Below are 21,371 nucleotides of genomic sequence, written 5' to 3'. Positions count from 1 at the left end.
GAAAGAAAGAAAGAAAACACATGGCCGGCAAGCCACTCCCACCAGGTCACATGGCCGGCAAGCCACTCCCACAAAGGCCACACCCAAAGAGTAGGTTCCACAATTTTTTGAAACCTACCACTGTTGGAGACCACTGTTTTGGAGGACAAACCTGAATATGTGCAGCCTGTCCTGGGGCTGATAAACTAAGCTGGTGCTGTGGCACAAAGAACATTATCCTATTACCATCATGGATGTGCTGGTCAATTATTTACTTCTTGACTGGAAAGAAGACACCCTATTATTATTTTAGTGTTTTGTCTTTTGCCTTGTGTAGCAGCAAATTGTCTTCGGTCCAGCTCAAGTCAGACTTTGACACCACTTACAGGAAAGGGTTCTGTGGTTCCCACTTTATTTTCTTTCACTATTATTTTCGAGAGTTATTACAGCTCCCTATAAGTATTGGGGAGTGAGGTTTTCAGTGGGGAAGGTATTTTTCGGGGTTTGAATTGAATTTGAATTTGAATTTATTAAAATTTATAGGCCGCCCTTTTCCCTGAGGGGACTCAGGGCGGCTTACAATCACAAGGGAGGGAAGTGCAACATCAAAAACAAAACAAAATGTGAACAAAGAAAAAAATAGTAAAACACAACTTTCGTTCAACAATCAAACACTCGGGCGGGTGAATTAGGAACCTATCCCCAGGCCTGCTGGGAGAGCCAGATCTTGAGGGCTGCGCGGAAGGTCTGGACGGTGGTGAGGGTACGGATCTCAGCGGGGAGATCGTTCCACAGGGTCGGAGCTGCAACAGAAAAGGCTCTCCTCCGTGTGGTCGCCAGTCGGCATTGACTGGCAGATGGGATTCGGAGGAGGCCCAGTCTGTGCGATCGAATTGGTCGAAGGGAGGTAATCGGCAGGAGGCGGTCTCTCAAGTACCCAGATCCACTACCATGGAGTGCTTTAAAGGTGGTCATCAGTACCCTGAAGCGCACCCGGAGACCAACAGGTAGCCAGTGCAGCTCGCGGAGGACAGGTGTAACGTGGGCGAACCGCGGTGCGCCCACTATCACTCGCGCGGCTGCATTCTGGACTAACTGTAGTCGCCGGATGCACTTCAAGGGCAACCCCATGTAGAGCCCATTGCAGTATTCCAGCCTAGAGATCACAAGGGCTCGAGTGACTGTTGTGAGAGCCTCCCGGTCTAGGTAGGGCCGCAACTGGCGGACCAGGCGAACCTGGGCAAATGCCCCCCTGGTCACAGCTGACAGCTGGTGGTCAAAAGTCAGCTGTGGGTCCAGGAGGACTCCTAAGTTGCGGACCCTATCTGAGGGGTGTAAAATTTGACCCCCCAGCCTAAGTGTTGGTACATCAGCCAAATTATTGGGAGGGAAGCACAACAGCCACTCGGTCTTGTCCGGGTTGAGTACCAGTTTGTTAGCGCTCATCCAGTTCCTAACGGCCTCTAGACCCTGGTTCATCACGTCCACCGCTTCATTGAGTTGGCACGGGGCGGACAGATACAGTTGCGTATCGTCCGCATATTGGTGGTATTTTATCCCGTGCCTCCGAATGATCTCGCCCAGCGGTTTCATGTAAATGTTAAATAGTAGGGGGGATAAGACCGAACCCTGTGGCACCCCACATGTGGGGTTCCTTTCTTTTCCTCTTTAATTTCACTTTACAAATGGGAAGGCTTCAAAGGCTTTATTTTGTTTCCATTAAAATTGGCAGGAAATCCCCCATAGCAATTTCTCACTGAATTTTGAGAGTCCAGTTCTCAGGGGTTTAGGAAACCACAAAAGTGTGCAGGCTGAGCTGTGAGTTCCTTCCCCCAGTTCTATGTGCACAGGCCTGACGCTTGTCAGCTTGGATGTTGTTTCTGCCAAAACTGTTAGATCTTGTTACCAGAAGAGGCAAGAAAGCACCAGGACCCAGGCTTCTTATTTTATCAACATGGTTTTGCTGAGATTTGCTGAAAAACCACAGTGTTTCCCCGAAAATAAGATAGGGTCTTATTTTCTTTTGACCCCCAAAATAAACGCTTGGCCTTATTTTTGGGGTGGTCTTATTATTTTTGAGGTGCAGGAGATGGCAAGGGTGGTCACCTCATAGCTCTTTCTGTGATGCAATATTTTTGGGGGCTTATTTTCTGGGGAGGGCTTATTTTAGCACATGCACTCAAAAGCCTGATTGGGCTTATTTATCCGGAAAGGTCTTATTTTCGCGGGAAACAGGGTAATTGGGCGATGCTGATACATTTGCTATTCTTTCTCCAGGGCAAACCATTTCTTTAAAAAATCTTACCAAGAAAACTGCAGAGACCAGAGTCTATCAAACCCCAGGCAGTCTAAGGAGCTTCACTGGAAGCTAAGCTTGAAGGAGATACATACATTTTTATTCTTCCTCCACCATCCCCATTCCATGGCAGTATGTCATCATATCTTAAATCTAGTTTTCTTTCTTTTCTTTAATTAAGCCACTAACCAACCACAATATGGCTTACAAAGTTTTTGTGTCTGATCATTGCATTCTCTGGTCATTTGGCATCCTCAAAGGACTGATTCTCCTCCCCTTCCTTGTTTTCCCCCCTCCTAATTTATGTGTGAGTGTGATAGAGAGACAGAGAGAGAGTCCACAAAAGAACAAAAGTGAACAAACAAAACAAAACTTTTGCAAAGTTCTCAGTTCTCCAGGCCTGCTGATACCAGCTTCTTGGAATGAGTTTGTTATTAGCATATAAATGGAATATCTCTTATCATATACACCCCCCTCCCCAAACACCAGATGTAGGAGGCAATCCTCAGGGGAAGTCCATCACTTTTACACTCTGCTTGTGACAATCTGGGAGAAACTGGAGTGGCTGCTAATATAAAGAAAAGAACTAGATCAGCCTTTCCCCATCCAGTGGATATGAGAGATAATTACTTTCATCATCTCCCAAAGGGTACAATTCAGAAAACCATGTATTGTTTCTAAAATGAATCTGGACTTTTGAGTCCTGGAAAAAAAAATATTTTTTTTGATAATCTTTTGCTTTTAGGATCCCACAAACCTTGAAGTCAAGCCTGGAGATGCAGAGTGCATGACCTTCTATATTCAATTATACAGATGTGTACCTGTTATTGCGTGTGCTATAGCAATAGCAGTAGACTTATATACCGCTTCATAGGCCTTTCAGGCCTCTCTAAGCGGTTTACAGAGAGTCAGCATATTGCCCCCAACAATCTGGGTCCTCATTTTACCCACCTCGGAAGGATGGAAGGCTGAGTCAACCCTGAGCCGGTGAGATTTGAACCGCTGACCTGCTGATCTAGCAGTAGCCTGCAGTGCTGCATTTAACCACTGCGCCACCTTGGCTCTTTGTGCTGCATTGAAACCTCTGCCGATTGGCTTACTTGGCACAACAGTGCACAAGGTCAAAATCCTTCCATATGTATTCGTAGGGTCAGTATTGCCAGTCCGGTTTCTTTGAAGTAATGACAATTTGTCATGACAGGGCACAGGAACCTTGGGGCAGTCTGGGAATCAGGAAATATAAATAGCCTACATAGCTTAGAATAAGAGCGGCTCTGTAATATTGCCAGAAAGGAAATCACTTTGCAAGGCAAAAGTATAGAACAAGACGTTGGTTATCAGGGATACTACTGCTATACATGTAACCATTGCAAGAGCCGAGGTGGCGCAGTGGTTAGAATGCAGCACTGCAGGCTACTTCATCTGACTGCAGTTCTGCAGTTCGGCTGTTCAAATCTCACCGGCTCAAGGTTGACTCAGCCTTCCATCCTTCCAAGGTGGTAAAATGAGGACCCGGATTGTTGGGGGCAATATGCTGACTCTGTAAACCGCTTAGAGAGGGCTGAAAGCCCTATGAAGCAGTATATAAGTCTAACTGCTATTGCTATTGATGGAAATTCTACCATCATTTATCATTTGACGTTGACAGATCAATATGATCAAGATGGCAACCTGAGGAACAAGAAGATGAGTGGAAGTAATTTTACCTAATCATCCAATTTTCTACCTTAAGGGGAAGTCACTTTGGTGGCTTGCAAATGGCTCCATAGCCTTAGAGCAGGGGTGTTAAACTCAAGGCCTGGATCTGGCCCATGGGGTGCTTAAATCTGCCCCCCCCCCCAGGGCCTGCCTGGAAATATCAAAGGACTGGCCTGCAGTGCCTCTGGCAGCCAAAACAGGGCATAGGGGAGTCACACAAGGCTCCCCATGCCCCGTTTTCAGCCTGGATAGCCTCCTACAGCACTCTGCCAGTCAAAATGGGGCGCGGGGGGGGGGCAAAGTATTTCAGGAGGTGTCCGTCCCATCTCCCCACCCCTGGCCAGCCTGCAGAGGAGAACTACAATGCTGAGCCGGCCCTCAAAGAAATCCAGTTTGACACCCCTGCCTTAGAGCATCAATTTCAGAGGTGGTATTCAGCAGGTTCTGACCAATTCTGGAGAACCAGTAGTGGAAGTTTTGAGTAATCCAGAGAACTGGTAACTACCACCTCTGACTGGTCCCACCATCATCTATTCTCTGCCTCCTAAGTCCCAGCTGATTGGGAGAAAATGGGGATTTTGCAGTAACCTTCCCCTGGAGTGGGGAGGGAATGGAGATTTTACAGTATCCTTCCCCTGCCATGCCCACCAAGCCATGCCCACCAAGCCATGCCACGCCACCCAAGCCACAGAACCGGTAATAAAAAAATTTGAATCCCACCACTGATCCACTTGTGCATATAAGATTCCTGGTGAAGAAATGACAGAGTTTGTATCTTCAGCAACACCATGTTGCTATTATACTGTTTGTTCCAAAGTGGAGCTGTGCTAGAAAAAAAAAAGCTTAGCAACACACACACAACACACACACACAATATTAACTGGGTGGAAGGTGTAGATCAGTGGTTCCCAAACTTGGCAACTTTAAGACTTGTGGACTTCAACTCCCAGAATTCTCCAGCTAGCTCTTCTGGCTGGAGAACTCTGGGAGTTGAAGTCCACAAGTCTTAAAGTTGCCAAGTTTGGGAACCACTGGTGTAGATGATCACCACTAGCTGTTTATCAGTTCTGGATACAACAAGTGATGTGCAGTTTGGCAATGAATAGTGAAGAGAGTACCATGATGAAAGTAACCATTTTTGGACTTGGCAAACCACAGAACCAGGGACAGCAGGATTAAAAAGATCCAGAATGTTTCTGGGCAAAGAAGGAGGATTAATATAACATTTATACAAGTCGGGTTTCTTCAACACACTAGGCTAAAATTTACTTACCAGTTTTAGTCATAACCAGCCAGGATAGTTGATCTATGGTTCAGAGAGTTGTTCCAACCTGTACATTGATGAATCACTTAACCATCGTTCAGTTTAACTATAGATTCATGTTCTGTGAATTTGCAATGTGCCAAAAGCTTAATAAAATTCTTAGCAGTTATATAACTATTTCTGGTGGTTTTGCAACACTCCCCCACCCTGCCACAACACTATAAATTGGGTCAGAGTTTTTATCACCCTACTGTATCTTGACAACGAAGGCCTGAGGTAGAAAAGTTGCAGCTCTGCTAATGCTTCCTAACCAGTGACTAGCGGTGGTAAGATTTCAGTGAAGGGCCTTTAACGGAACAGCTGTTTCCAACCCCCCAATGCCACATAAGCTATAAGAAACAACTCCTTCTCCTCTTTTGTTAAAAAACTTGGCTTAAAGCAAAGAAGCCAGAGCCAAGGGTGGCCAGGTGGGACAGAGGAACTGGAAGGAAGACAAAGCCCAGGAGAATAGCAACCTTGATCTCCAAAGCCAAATTTGACATCCACCCACATTGCAGCAGACTAGAAATATGCTGGCATGAATTAAAGAACAAAGAGACCAGGTACAGTAGCTACATTTAAAATGAACAGCTAATAAGTGCCAGAGGGAAGGGAAAGGTGGAGCAAGTGATTCACCCACTCATTAGACTTAAAGCTGCCAACTTTCCTATTACTTCCTGGCAGGGTTCCCCATATTTTTATCAGCAGTGTGACAGGCTGAATTTCTTTTACATACGGCTGTCTCCCCAGGCAAAGTTCAACCAGCTGAATGCCTGTTATTTGGAAAGCTTAGAGACACAGAAGCCATGCCAGAGAAGAAAGCTGGAGACCCAGAACTCCTTAAATCAAGGCTGCAGGAGATGAAGAAACAAGAAGTTGAAGTTCAGAAGATAGACAGAGGAAAGGGCAGATTGAAAAACAAGCTTAGAGTCTCTGGAGGCTAAGCTCTCCAGGGCTCTAAATATGTCACATTATATGTGAAGGAAAATGTGTGAAAAAAGCATTTGAATCTGGGAGTGTATGTAAAGATAATACATTAAACAGCATTTTATGAGTATTTATGGTGTTTGCTTATAATTTCAAAATGACTACCTGAAGAATCTGTGCAGGAACTTTCTATGCTCCCCTCCTCCATTTTACTTAAAGGAAATCTATTGGTGCTTTGACAAACAAGCTTTGTGTTAGATAGATAGATCTTCTCACACATTCTAAACAATCCACAAAGTAATGAAAATAGAATCGGCTATACACTGCTACATTGGTACGCAACTGCTTTGTCACTCATCTAATTTGGTACTCAACGCATTTGGATGTGAAAATTTTGTCCCAGTACTTGTTGTTTGTTTGGTACTCAACACACAAGCTAGAACCTGTCGGTGTCAGCTGCCTTGTGATTCACTACATTATTCCTTACGGGAAAAATGTGTTTGGTATTCATTATTTTTGGTACTCATCGCAGCTCCCAGAACCAATTAACAATGAGTACTGAGGTACCACTGTAAATGCAAATAGTATAATCACATGAGGAACAAACCCAGGGTGGCGGTGCTCGAACATCTCTTCTCTTCTGAGATTCATTGGGGGGGGGGGCTAGGAATAGATGGCCATGTGGCTCAGATTCCTTACAAACAGTCATATATCGGAAGGCAATTAGGATGAACTTCAACTCCCAGCAGGTTCAGGCAAGCTGGTTAGTGGTAAAGGATGCTGGGAATTGCAGGAGAGCCCAAGGTTGCCCATCCAACTCAAAGGGCTTTAGATCTAGGTCACATAAAAAAATAACGGGGCTATATGAAGTCTACAGACTTGAAGTTGCCTATTAACAGGAAACAACTGGGTCACAGCTAGAACAGATGCATAAATTATCTGATTCTATAATAATAATCTATATCAGATTAAAAACAATCGTCTACATTGTATAGCAGGGCTGTCAAACTCAATTTCATTGAAGGCCACATCGGGGTTGTGTTTGACCTTGTGGGGGGGGGAGGTGGGCATGGCCAGCTCAACGTCTCTCGACATCACTTGTAGCCCAAGAGCGCTCTGCCAAGCTCTGTTTTCAGCTGCGATGGCTTCCTGCAATCCTCTGCCAGTGAAAACAGAGCTCGGGAGGACTGTACAGGGTTTTCTCTGGTAGAGGCACAGAAGGCTCTGCTTCCAGAGTGGCCCCATGGGCCAGCTCTAAGCACTAGATCTGGCCCCCGGCATTGAGTTTGACACCCCTGTTGTATAGTATACAATATACTACATTGTATTTCTAGAGTGTATTTGCTGTATGCACACAGAAAGCAAGTTTATATACATGCAATTTTGTGCACATCTACACTCAGTTGGTCCTCTTTTGGGCGTTACCCTTGCAGCTGTTTCATGGCTGTAACACAAATTCTTGCAATTTTCAGTGGGAAGAAAAAGCAGATAGGTGCATTTGCAGCCACCATATTTAGGGGTGGGGGAAAATAAAGGGGAAAAACCTGAAAAGGAGGCAAATCCAAAATACATTCCAAAGGATAAAAAAAGTTGTTTATCCTTTTAACTGTGCTTTACAAAGGAAAATTGAAGAGCAAAGAAAACAAATAATTATATTAAATAATTCTAAAGGACCGCTTTCTGAAATAAAGAATGATCTTTTAAAATAAAGGATGTATTGTCACTCTGGGTATATTAAGCTTTCAAAAGGCACAATACACCCAAAATAAATCCTTCCTTGAGTATTATTAAATCAGATCAAAAATTCTAGCCTGAAGCAGTCTAAAAAGTTATTTTTTTTTAAAAAAAAAAGTAGTTTTCAACCATTAAATGGTTCTGTGCCTCTGCATTAAGATGAATATCATTTTAGGGGGATTGGGGAACAGGAGAAAAAGTGGTTGAGGAAAACTTGTACCTTTTTCCCTGCAATTTGTCTCAGGACAAAAAATAAGTCATACTGGTTTTGCAATTTTGCTTGACCTGTGGTGGGGGTAACATACCATTGTGTGCAAAGATACTTCCATGTGCCTTATTGTTTTTAACTGTCCCCCAGCAGATGGACTTTTTGGGAGAAGGATGCCGGCACATAACAGCGGAACAGTGGTGGGTTTCAAAAATGTTTAGAACCTCTTCTGTAGGTGTGGCCTGTTTTGTAGGAGTGGCTTGCTGGCCATGTGACCGGGTGGGAGTGGCTTGCCAGCCATGTGACTGGGTGGGAGTGGCCAACTTGTAAAATGTGGTGAAACTCACTTAACAAAGCTCTTGCTTAGCAACCAAAACGTTGGCTCAGAAACTCTGGCATTTGAAGCATGCAAGTCTTAAAGCTGTCAAATTACAAGACCCTTGCACCCCTAACCCTTTAGAAAAAAAAACCAGGGATGTTCAAACTTGACAGATTTAAGACTTGTGGACTTCAACTCCCATAATTCCTCCCACAGTCATGTTGGCTCAGGAACTCTGGCATTGAAGTGTGCACGTCTTAAAGCTGTCAAGTTACAAGATCCTTGCACCTCTTTAGGAAAAAAAACCCAGGAGTGTTCAGACTTGACAGCTTTAAGACTTGTGGACTTCAACTCCCAGAATTTCTCCTCTCGCTCTTCATCTTGATGATGTGTGGACGGGCGGGGGGGAGGAAGCTGGAACCGGTTCTAAACGGCACTGTAGATTTGTGGAACCTCTTCTATAGAAGAGGTTAGAACTGGCAGGAACCCACCCCTGCAGCGGACCCTGAGGGAAAAAAACATTGGAAAGAGCAAATTTCCCTTTCTTTATTATGTCCATTGTAAGGAAAAGCCGTCTCAAAGTGGAGACCACTGAGAGAACACAAGCAGGAGCATTTCAGGCTGACTTCTTCCTGCACAGAAGGCACAAGGGCTACTAATAAAGGATATAAATTAAATATTGTGTCCATGTGATTTTAGGTTTAACCAAAGGCTGCCCCTCGGGCTGAGCTGAGATGCAATTCAGGAGGGGCATTTTGTGTTTTAATCCCATGTGAGCAACCTTTCTCCCTCTTTCTGAGTTCCTCCTTGCTCTTATGAAAAACATGAAGGTAAGCCGAAAGAGAAAGTGTGACCCGTCAAAACCGCGGTCCACTAAAGCGCGCCCGATCAAAGCGCGTACGTGACGTCATCAGCAGCGCAACAAATAAAATTAAAAATAAATTAAATTAAAATTAAAATAAAATTAAAGCAAGCAGATTCACGTAAAGGGAAGGGTTAGGGTTAGGGTTAGGGTTAGGTTAAGGGTTAGGGTTAGGGTTAGGTTTAGGGTTACGTTAAGCGTTAGGGTTAGGTTTAGGGTTAGGTTAAGGGTTAGCGTTAGGTTTAGCGTTAGGTTAAGGGTTAGGTTTAGGGTTAGGTTTAGGGTTAGGTTAAGGGTTAGGCTTAGGGTTAGGTTTAGGGTTAGGTTTGGGGGGGTTAGGTTTAGATTTACGCGTTAATTTTAAGTTTACCGCTCACAGCGTGCTGTTTTCGTCGCGCTGTAATGATGAGACGTACGCGCTTTCGTCAAGCGCGCTTTAGTCTACCGCGGTTTTATGGTGGAACCAAGAGAAAGAAGGAAAGGATCCAAATTACTGCATGTGCCAGCTAGTGCCTTAAGGCATGATAAAACCTGGGTTAGTTGTCCTCGCAAAGATTCATAAACATTCATATTGTTGATCCAAACACACAACACTCTTGAGTGTCCTTCATTTTATTCTGTATATCCAGTTTGTGGTTGGGAAGAGAACACTTAGGGTTAGCCTGAAAGGATAATTTTGCACTGCACATAACATGTATACCATACTGAGAGGCCAGGTGGTGCAGGGGTGAAGTGTTGAACGCCACGGTTCAGCCATGAAAGCCCATGAGGTGACTTTGGGCAACTTATTTTCTCCCTTTCAGCCCAACCTACCTCACAGGGCTGCTGTGTGAGGACCACTAAGAGGAAGGAGTGCTATGTATAATACTTTGAGCACCTTAAAAAAAAAAGCCAAGCATCCAATAAATAAATAATGAAGCTGTTTGGGAGGGTATTATTTATGTCATTGTCTTCTGTTTAGCCACAAGGTTGGTAGAATATTAGCAGCCAATTGGGAGACAGAGGTAGAAATTCTGTCCTTGCCCCCCTTTAAATATGCCACTGCTGAGGAAGTTTTTGCTGCTCCCAGATACTCCACATACAGGTGAAACTCGAAAAATTAGAATATCGTGCAAAAGTTCAATTATTTCAGTAATGCAACTTAAAAGGTGAAACTAATATATGAGATAAGACTCATTACATGCAAAGCAAGGTAGTTCAAGCCGTGATTTGTCATAATTGTGAGGATTATGGCTTACAGCTCATGAAAACCATCTCACAACAGGGCTTTGGACCACTGTGCTTCATTAAGACCAGGGTCAACGCAGCCGTCTACCAGGAGATTTTGGAGCGCTTCATGCTTCCTTCTGCAGATGAGATTTATGGGAATGCTGACTTCATATTCCAGCAGGACTTGGCCCACACTGCCAAAAGCACCAAAACCTGGTTCAATGACTGTTGGATTACTGTGCTTGATTGATCAGCAAACTCGCCTGACCTGAACCCCATAGAGAATCTATGGGGCATTGCCAAGAGAAAGATGAGAGACACGAGACCGAACAATGCAGAAGAGCTGAAGGCCACTATTGAAGCATCCTGGTCTTCCATAACACCTCAGCAGTGCCACAGGCTGATAGTTTCCATGCCACGCCACATTGAAGCAGTAATTGCTGCAAAAGGGGCCCAAACTGAGTACATATGCGTGCTTATACTTTTCAGAGGTCCGATATTGTTCTGTGTACAATCCTTGTTTTATTGATTGCATGTAATATTCTAATTTTCTGAGATGGTGGATTTGGGGTTTTCATGAGCTGTACGCCATAATCATCACAATTATGACAAATCACGGCTTGAACTATCTTGCTTTGCGTGTAATGAGTCTTATCTCATATATTAGTTTCACCTTTTAAGTTACATTACTGAAATAAATGAACTTTTGCACGATATTCTAATTTTTCGAGTTTCATCTGTATGGGGAAAGTTCCCATCTCTGCTGCTTAACCCTCTCATTGCCATTGAATGCATGGTAGCAATTGCAAAGCACACACACACACCTCCCAGTGATAGCTGGATGTGTGTGAAATACTGACCCTGGTAGTCCTAAAAGTGCTTTTCCAAAAGACAACTCTGTTCTTCCTCTGTTCTTTCCCTTGAAAAGTCCAGCTGCTTCCTGAAAAAAGCACCTTTGGGACAATCATGACCTGGATGGCTTGAGAATCTCTACAGATTTTCCTTGAAAATGTTTTGCTTCTCATCCAAGAAGCTTCTTCAGTTCTCTCTGCTTCAGAACTGAAAAAGCATCTTGAATGAGAAGCAAAATTTCTTCAAGGGGAAAAAAACAACAAGTCCAGTTGCCTTTTGTAGAAACACCTTTCGGACAACCGTGACTTAGGTAATTGAGAATCTCCTTAGGCCTTGGTCCTTGTAGTCTCAAAAGAATAAGATTTTGAACTTCCCACTGCTTCAGGTATGGCAGAAGCACCTTCCTTTTATTGGCCTGCTATAGTCTCTACTCTCAAGCTATGTAACCTGTTGCAAAGGGGAGGATACCAAGCAGTTCCCCATAAAATGGATTCCTTCCTTCCCAAGAGAAGGGTGGTGGCATGGAGGGAGAATAGGGAAGATCTGCATAGAGCATCAGTTGCACCATGGCAGAGCTCATGCCACATGAGAAATAGTTGGAACTGCATTCTTGTGATCTGGGATGTTAGCAGCTACACTGGTTGTTTTGCACCCCAACAGTTCTTCTCTAGAATTATAATTTTCCCTTCTTTCTTGACCATTGACTGGAGCACCCTTACCCCCTTCACTGTGAGAGACAAAGGAAAAACTTTGTCTTTCTTGCCCTAGTAAAATGGATGTAGATGTAGATGTAGATAAATTTATTTATAGGCCGCCCTTTTCCCTGAGGGGACTCAGGGCGGCTTACAACGTATAGGGAAGGGAGTACACACAATGACATATAAAGACAGTACGTAATTAAAAATAGAAGCAACATTCATTCATCATTCGGGAGGGGACGGATTATAATCTTTAACCCCAGGCCTGACGGGATAGCCAGATCTTGAGGGCTGTGCGGAAGGTCTGGAGGGTGGTGAGGGTATGAATCTCCACGGGGAGAGCGTTCCAAAGCGTCGGAGCTACTACTGAAAAGGCTCTCCTCCGCGTAGTTGCCAGTCGACACTGACTGGCGGATGGGACTCGGAGGAGGCCTAATCTGTGTGATCTAATAGGTCGCAAGGAGGTAATTGGCAGGAGGCGGTCTCTCAAGTACCCAGATCCACTACCGTGGAGGGCTTTGTGGGTGGTAAGTAGCACCTTGAAGCGCACCCGGAGATCAACAGGTAGCCAGCGCAGCTCGCGGAGGATAGGTGTTATGTGGGCGAACCGAGGTGTACCCACAATCACTCGCGCGGCCGCATTCTGTACTAGTTGAAGTCGCCGGATGCTCTTCAAAATGGAGCATTAGTCTATACCAGTAGAGGGTTCCTACCGGTTCGGACTGGTTCAGCTGAACCAATAGGGGTTTGGCAGCTTGGGTTGCTGGAACCGGCAGCGAACCAGGCCTGCCACGCCCCTGAACCAGTTCTCCAGGCGGTGCCATAGACGCCACCATCTTGTTTTTTGCTTCTGTGCAGAACAATTTTTATTGCACTGCGTGCAGCGCACCCACAAGCAAACCAGTAGTAGTGACTGCCGGACCCACCCCTAGTCTATACCATCAACATTTGGAAGTGGAATTTGTGGTATGAAAGCAAATTTATCAGTCCAAAGAAAACATAAGGCAAGGTTGTGGTTCTCTGAGGGTCTGTCCTTTCTGAATTTTCCTCTTCGCAATGGCAAAAGCAACCCCTGTTATGGAGTCTTTAAAAAAAAATTATGTTGGAGCATATGCACTAGGATACCCAGGGAAAGCATTGCTTGAATTTTGGTTCATCAGATAGATGCTGTTCCTCCAGAAAAGTAAATATGCTACAGATCTAATTAATCACATGGACCAAGAGAGGGAAAACTTTCCAGGAGACACATAGAACTGGAGTCTGACAGAGAAACAGGAAAGGAAAATAAAAAAGAAACCAGCAATGAATGAGTTTTGTTGAAAAATAAATTTATTTACAGGGCAGGATCCCAGAGTTTCGTCATAAAAATAAACAGGATCCAAACCCCAGTGCAGAGGTAACTAGAGAGGGACAGATCCCCATCACCTCTGGCTCAGGGACCAAGACCAGTTCAACAATGAAGAGAAACAGGGAAAATAAATAAATTTCCCAGACCATCTTGTAGGACTTCCTCCATGGGAAAAAGAATCCCAACAAAATCTCTACTTCAACCAAAAATGTTAAATCCCTGGATTTTACCCTGTTCTTTTCACATTATCTCACCAATCCCTGCTACACTGGCACTCTTAGCAACTCAAAGTGCCACTGAGAAAGAAATAATTCTGAATATCATAGACTTAGCATGTTCAAGTGAGAAAGGCAAAAAAGACACTGCTGATTTTTTGTATGTGTTAGGTACATTTTCTTGCTATAAATTAAATCAAATATTCTTGGAATCGGTCATGCAAAGTATCCCATTCAGGGACTACGAGGGAATTAGCATTTTCCCCTGACATTCTCCCAATTAAATTTGGAGGCTACGGCCGTATTTCTATGGTTACACATAAGCCCAAAAGATATGGATACACATTCCCATCAAAGCTTTGCAGAATGACAGATCAAGCTCTTAGCCCTTTTCATCAAGAATGACCAGGCCAACTTAATGCAGGTTGGCTCCAGCTTTATTTTATTCAAGTCCTATTGGGGAGGGGGGGGGGTCAGAGATCATCCTATCTTCCTAGTCCCATCTTTTCAAAATCATCTAAAAGCAGCCTCTTGAAAATATAAGACCAAATGCAAGCTGAAAAACTTGCAAAATGCAGACTGTGAAATGGAATGAAATAAAGTCATGGTGCTTTATATAAACCACAGAAATGAGCAATAATATTTTTCCTGGATTGTACTCTTGTTACACAGCAATGCTCCACCATGTCCAATTCTCTACCACCACCACCACCACTGTGATTTCATTAACAAATAAACAACTGATGTACCAGTTGGGCATGGCAGAAAAATCCACTTTATAATGGGAGCAAAATGTACTGACAACTGCAACCCAGTGTACATTCCAGGAAAAAAAAATGGTATACCTGATTCATTTGTGAAGAAACACAAACCTCAATGGGTCTTTAGAATCAATGATACTGTGGTATTATTAGTTCTTTGGGATGGAAGTTCATTGACATTACAATTGGTGCCCTAGTCCATGACAATTAATAAGATTTTATGGTGCTTTACGATTCCTGGTAGAGGCTGGGGGCTTTTATTTGTCAAGTGAAATGATCTGATCTATAATTTTGTTTTCACTTGATTATTTTATTGCAGAGACTTGGATCCTTGCTGCAAGAGGTCAGACTTCAGTCTTAAATAAGGGGATTGTTTTGAAATTCACTAGCCATACATATGAGATTGAGTCTTGCCTTATTTTCCAGATTCCTTTTCTGCAAGGTTTTAAGTATGCAAACTGGATGGCTGTCTTTCAGGACTGTCATCATGAACAGTATTAAACGAATACGTGTCTGTTAACAATTTCAGGGCAAGTAAGGCTCCTCAACATCCTACTGAGAATGGAACCTGCTCATTCCTGCCTTTTGTGCCCTGTCAAAGAATTCCTGCCTTTTTAAAAAAATAAAAATAGTGGCAACTTTTCCTATTAAACATACTCATTTCGAAAAGTTAGCCAGCTGGCAACTAGAGCTTCTGCAGTTTTTAGCCATTTTGTAGAAATACAAATTTCTCACTGGAAACTTTTCTCTCTTCTACATCAAAAGCCACCTCCCTTTAAATGCCACCTTGTAAGAGGAGGATAAAGTGCAATATTTCATGGCTGTACAAAAATCTTGTCAAAGAAACACATTCAAACCAATTGTTTGAACAGTGTGAGGAATGCTATGTCTTGTGCATTTGAGGATTTTAATGGAATGGAGAGAAAATGCACTTTCATGCTCATCTGTTCTAGAAGGACATTTCCTGACTTAAACTGGGGGAGCATTTTAAAGCTACTGCTGCTTCTCCCTCATTTAACATTTTGCCAAGCAGATACAGTACACAGTTTATTACAGTACTTCATCATTTCACCATGAGGAAAGTATAAAAGGATTCACATCCACTGCCTTCACCCAGTTCAATTAAAATTTCTGGAAGCAAAAATTGGATTTTGGATTTCAGTGTACTTAAAAATGTAAATCATCAAAGATCCCCATTTAATTTACTTTTGCGGTTAGGATACTGTCAACTTACAATTATTTTTATTAATGTTATTTGAAAGATATTAAGCACTTTCAGAGTGAATTCTCTAAATTATCTGTTTTCCCTTTTTTGAAGATAAAGGAATCCATAGCCCTATGAATCCTGAAGAGTTACTTATGAAAGGAATATAAATATATACCTATGTGTCTGTATTCTGAATATATATACCTTTATCATGTATCTCTGTGTGTGTCTATGTGCTTCTCTCTCTCTCTCTCTCTTTCTCTCTCTCTCTCTCTCTCTCTCTGTAAAATATTTGCAATCTTCTTTAATAGTCCTTTTGCAATTGCTCCTTGAACATGCCGCCATAGCAGGGATACCTTTATTGTATGTGTCAGCAATAATATATGGCTACAAAATATTGTCTTACTCTAGCACAAAGTTTCTGAAAGCTGCACAAGTTGAAGTGAGGAAAGACGCCCGGGACCGCAGTGCTACTATTTGGCTCTGGGAGCCACACCCTCCTAAGCCCTATTAGGACTTTAAAGCAATTAACCCTGAAGACCAAGCTTCAGGATGGAGAGTGCCGAAGCAGCCATTGGTCCTAGACAAGATTCTTGTAAAGCTACTTTGCTGGGTGCTCTCAATAAAACTGGGCAAGCCCAATGGCACCTGCATGAGAAAAACAGAGGTTTAATGTGGAAAGCCAATGACTTAAGAAAGCAACCATACCTCAAAGGGTTTGAACATTTGCATCGGCTTCCACATGGCTTGACCTATGGGTCAATAATGGCTTACATGACTTATTCATTGTTTGCATATGGTGTACTCAAAGTATAACCACATTCCACTTACAGTTTACAAGAAACATTGTTTGCAATTTTACTGATGGCTACGCATGGTTTACTCATGGCCTGCATGTAGGAAGGCTAAAATAAAACTGAAGGTTATTGTATGAAAGTACACTGCAGATCCATTACAATGCAAATACTTACTCTTGATGAACTAGTGGCATTACATAAACGTGCCACAAAATAAAGCTTTGTTCATTTTTTACACATCAGCTTGAATGCTTTGTGCTCAGCCACAAAATAACCTTCCTTTCCATCTGTTTTTCTGAATATGAGTACAGCATGCATGTGTATATATGTATATTGTGTGTGTGTTGTATGTGTATACACCCACATACATACCCACATACCCTCACACATGCATGCTGTGCTCACAGTTTACTCTAAAGTACAGTTTACTTATACACAAATCACATATGATTTACACATGATTTGAATGGTAACACCCATGAATTGTACCTGATTGTTTTGCAGATTGCTGATCACACAAAGTGCCTAATTTATTAAATAAAACTGTAAATCACCTCTTATAAAGCACTTAGATTTCTCCCAGGAGGAGGCAATATGGAAGTGCAACAAAAATATAATCAGTATTATTATTAATGCTACAGAATAGGATGATTAAAAAATAAACCATATTTTTCTGGCTATAAACGTTTGTTTTTGAAGCCTTCCCAAATCCAGTATCTAAAATATTGATTACATCTTAAATCTCCTACTCAGTTTCATCTCTTTCTTGCCAGAATAAATCCAGGTAGACTTGCTTAATTCCCTATGAAATCGGATTTTATCTCAACGCTTCAAAATTACAACAGCACTCCATTGGGCATATCTTTTAAACTCACTTCTACACCAATCACATAGAAAGGTTGGAGCAGGGAGTGAGTTAAAAGCAAGTTGGCATCTAGATGGTGAAATCCTGCTCCTAGTTCACCTCTCTGCAGTCAGTTTCCCAAGTAATTTAATTAAAGTTTTACATACTGAATGAGACTTCTCCAACAGCATAGAAAAATCACTTGGGAGTACAGTACAAATTGTGAGGAGGTAAGCCTGTTAGTTGCAAAAAATTCAGGCACATTCCTCTTTTGCTTTCTTAGCAGGGTCCTGTACCCTGCTGCCCATTTTCATCATGATTCATATGCAAGATTTTAACCCACAGATTTTCTGACATTCTAAATCCCAGTGATCACAAATTTTAGTGAAGCCATTCTCCAATGATAGATTTTCTAATACCCAAGTTCAGAGTCTGGCCTGACCTTCTCATCAAATGTTTGCTTCGATCCTTCTTACTGGTATTAATGTGCTGATTTGCTCTTACAGAGCCGACTTTCGTTATCCATACTTTAAGGAACTGCTCAGTAGCTGTTAGTATTCCTGGAATGATACCAAGAATGCCAAGGGACATTGCAGGGAACATCTTCAGCACAAGGCAAGTTAGTGTCTATGGGACCGCATATTTTCTCCAAATACACCCTGGAAAAGGCTTCAGACTGGTGTCTTCTCAATAGTTTGGATTAAGACTTGAGATCTTCAACCATCACAGTTGGAAACTGTTCTTATAGAGAACCTGGTCCATCATTATTGAAGTTCCATTGCAAACTCTACTGGGAATAATTTCAAAACCACATTTCTCCACACTACGCCCTTTTCCCTTCAAAATTTGTACACAGGTACATACAAACAATTAGAGAGCGAAATGCTTTCCAACTTCACTTTAAAATAATCTTCTTTCATTCCCATCCTGTGGTTTAAAAAATAGCTATCAAAATGGACAGATGAAAAGATAAATATAGATCTGAACCATCTCCTTTTCTCTTAATACAACTCTCTTGACAATAGATAAAATTGTGATATATAGATATAGATACTCTGTGAAAAAATAGAAGGTGCCAGGAACTCTGATTAAGAATTGGCTGATACCTCTGAAATAGCACATCTTTTGTGGCATTAACAAATATTTATGGATAACCTCCAAAAAAAAACCCACAATAAACTAGCGATGAAATTCTTGTCATCTGAATACATGAGTTCTAATAAACCCACTGATAAAGAGACGCAGCCCTTTGCAGAGTCCCTTTATGGTGCATTTGAAATAAAATGTGGAACTATAGAAATATACCATTTCCACTGTTTCCATTTAAAAAAGCTTTTTTTTGGCTCCAGGAATTGAAGAGATTGTAAGATAGTGGATTTGTCATTGCTGTTTCCAGGATGACTCAAGAGTTGGAAGAAAACTGGAGAGGTATGTGAGATCAGGATCAATCTGTAATGAATATTTTTCCACCGTAATAGCTGATGCCTGATATTTCTTCTATGATGACAGAAACGAAACCATAAAAAGCAGTCAAAAATAGAGAGGGTAAAGACTTCCCCTTTGGCCATTTCTGTCATGTCCTCTGATCGCCAGGAAATAAATTAAGGAAACCATTCTGCTACAAAAAAAAAAAAATAGGTCTTGAATACAGTAAGCAGACTTCATTCTCTGGTCTCCACATTGACGAATCGGTGACTTTTGACCAATGGGGGAAAATGATCAAAACCTCCCCAGCTATAATCTTGGTGTCAGATGGAGAATTTTTCTCCCAAAGAAATACCAGAAACATTCTGACTTCAGTGAGTTAAAAAAAAAAAATCACAATTAACTGAGCTTAAACTAAATGCAACTGATGCTGTTGCTTTTGCTGGTCAAATAGAAGATGGCTGACAGTTTATTCCTACTGTGTTGCACAGCAAACACATCCCGTTATTTTTCCTCCCTATGAAACCAAATCAAATACAATAACGACTTATCAGTATTCTTGGAAGAAACATGATCAACAGTGCTTCCTCTTCTCTACTTTGTTCACCTGCAACCGATGTGAGTTGCTATGGCACTCCCACACCTATCCATCCAAGATCAAAGCTGACCAAAATCCCTTATGACTGTATATCCTGCCAAAACAAAAATGGCTTGCATATCAGCGTGTTGTCCATATATAGATAAAACAAATAAGACTGGCACTGGTTTCTTTGTATACTCCTAAAATGAACCTGGCTGGTAGGATCTATTTACTTCTCTAATAATAACTAAGCTAAAGTAAGCCAGGAAAAAAAAAAGGTAGAGATGAAGTCAAATACTTGATTTATCTTGCAAAGTGGATGAAGATTGGTAGCCTTCTTGATCTTGCACCATCAGATGAACTGTTATTAAAAGTGACTACCACCACAGGGGACAGATAAAGAAAGCCATATTGCCACAACAGTGTCAAATAAAGGCAGCCTCTTGGAGAGGCGACCAAATAAAGCTTATATTCTCATTGCCCTCGCAGACATATTTGAGGGCTGCCTGAATTTTGCAACAAGAAGCAAGTGCGACACATCAAGTGCTTGATACCAGCAAAACACCATTTGGTTCCAAAGAAAAATTCCGGCAGATCAAAGATTAATGGATGAATCTGCTTGCCTATGCCATTTCCATTCTTCAAGCTGACGTGGCTTGAATCATCAAAGGGTTCTTCCAGTTAACGAAGGGACACATAGCTTCTAGCTGAAGTAGACCCAAGTGCTTGAAAAGAGACTCAAGCCAGTTCTTTGGCAGGAGTAGAGAATGTGGTGATGCAGAGGGAAGATTATGGCTTCTGGGGACCAGGAGAAAGGACTACAGGGGTGGAGAGTCCATCCACACTGAGTGACGGGATGTGAACCTGTGAGCTAGAATTACTGGGAAACTGAAAAAGAGAGAAAGAGGGAAAAGCTTAGGATCTGCCTAATGATTGCGTAGCCTATGAAAAAAAAAACAATTTCTTTTCTTGTTTCAAAAGTTTTATTTCTTTTAAGGCAAACATTTCATCATTCCTCAATCAGTAAGACATCGAAGTACAATTTCTTGTATATCAAAATAATTCTAGTTTACCACCAAATTCTTGTCTAGCCTAATATATACCCCTCCCTCCACCCTCTCCCCCAACCCCCCTCCACCTTTCCCCCCCCCCGACTTCCCAGAACCCGTACACGGTATGGATTTCTAACAAACACAGTCTAAAATCTATTGAGAAAAAAAAAAGAAATAAAAAAAATTAATAACATTCTACATTGACCTTAGCTTCTTCTTGCTGAACCAACTTTAAACAATTTAAATCATTTCTGATCTTAAGCATAGGCTAACTGGAATTTCTTGGTCCCATATTTATTTTGTATATAGTCAATCCATTTTTTCCAGTCTCGTTTATATCTCTCATTTGAGTGATCTTTAAGATATGCCGATATTTTAGCCATCTCGGCTAAGTTTGTGACTTTCAATTTTGAAAAAAATTTCAAAAACAATTTTGAAAGGGCATGATTTGAAGCATGAATGTTGAAATGCTCCATCTTCTCCTTTCCTCATTCCAAATCTCCACGCATGCATACCACATACACAAACATTGGCTTTCCAACAAGAGCCATTCCTAAAAGTAAAACAAAAGCAGTAGCCTTGAAGACTTGGCTGTTCTCCCAGGCCTGAATTTAGGATGACTGGGGCCCCTTCTGAGCTTTGTTGTTGGCTAGATTTGATACCTTACACTTTTCTTATATCCACTTATTTATCTCTTGCTAGTTGGTTTTTTTAAAATATTTTTTTAAAATTTTTATCGTATTGCGAGCTGTCCAGAGCCATTTGTAATTGGGCACTGCTAAATTAAATTATTAAATTAATTCAGAACAAAGTTAGGGCAATTGGGGGATACTTTGTAATCCCACTGTTGAACAGATTGCCAAGTTTGTATTGTATATTAGGTCCACAATTGACTCAATTAAAAATAACAGACAAAGAGGTCCATCAAGTTTATTTTAGGATGTTCGTATCCTATTGGATTTCATTACAATTGCACGGAAGCTGATATCTGAACCCCCAAAAATGGATTGCCCATGTCTTACATAGCTTTTAAGATTCATTCAGCATTGGAAAAATA

At 41.9% G+C, this 21,371-nt stretch overlaps 2 protein-coding genes across 3 annotated transcripts in view; both read right to left on the bottom strand.

Annotated features, from left to right (window-relative positions):
* Positions 1-21,371, bottom strand: part of LOC148048331 (uncharacterized) — a 433,893-nt gene that overhangs the window by 360,942 nt on the left and 51,580 nt on the right. The gene's annotated exons all lie outside the window — the stretch shown is intronic.
* The window catches only part of ELK1 (ETS transcription factor ELK1), a 32,093-nt gene continuing 24,114 nt past the window's right edge, over positions 13,393-21,371 (bottom strand). For both annotated transcript variants that reach the window (XM_087710736.1, XM_087710735.1), the window contains exon 6: positions 13,393-20,150. In XM_087710736.1, the coding sequence (XP_087566862.1) occupies positions 20,052-20,150 (99 nt within the window). In that variant the 3' untranslated portion in view covers positions 13,393-20,051. The remainder of the gene's footprint in view (positions 20,151-21,371) is intronic.

Source organism: Thamnophis sirtalis, unplaced genomic scaffold, assembly GCF_051295495.1.
Source record: "Thamnophis sirtalis isolate CommonGarterSnake01/CBP01778 unplaced genomic scaffold, rThaSir2_p1.2 scaffold_3, whole genome shotgun sequence".
NCBI lineage: Eukaryota > Metazoa > Chordata > Lepidosauria > Squamata > Natricidae > Thamnophis > Thamnophis sirtalis.
This window is presented reverse-complemented; position numbering and strand designations above follow the sequence as displayed.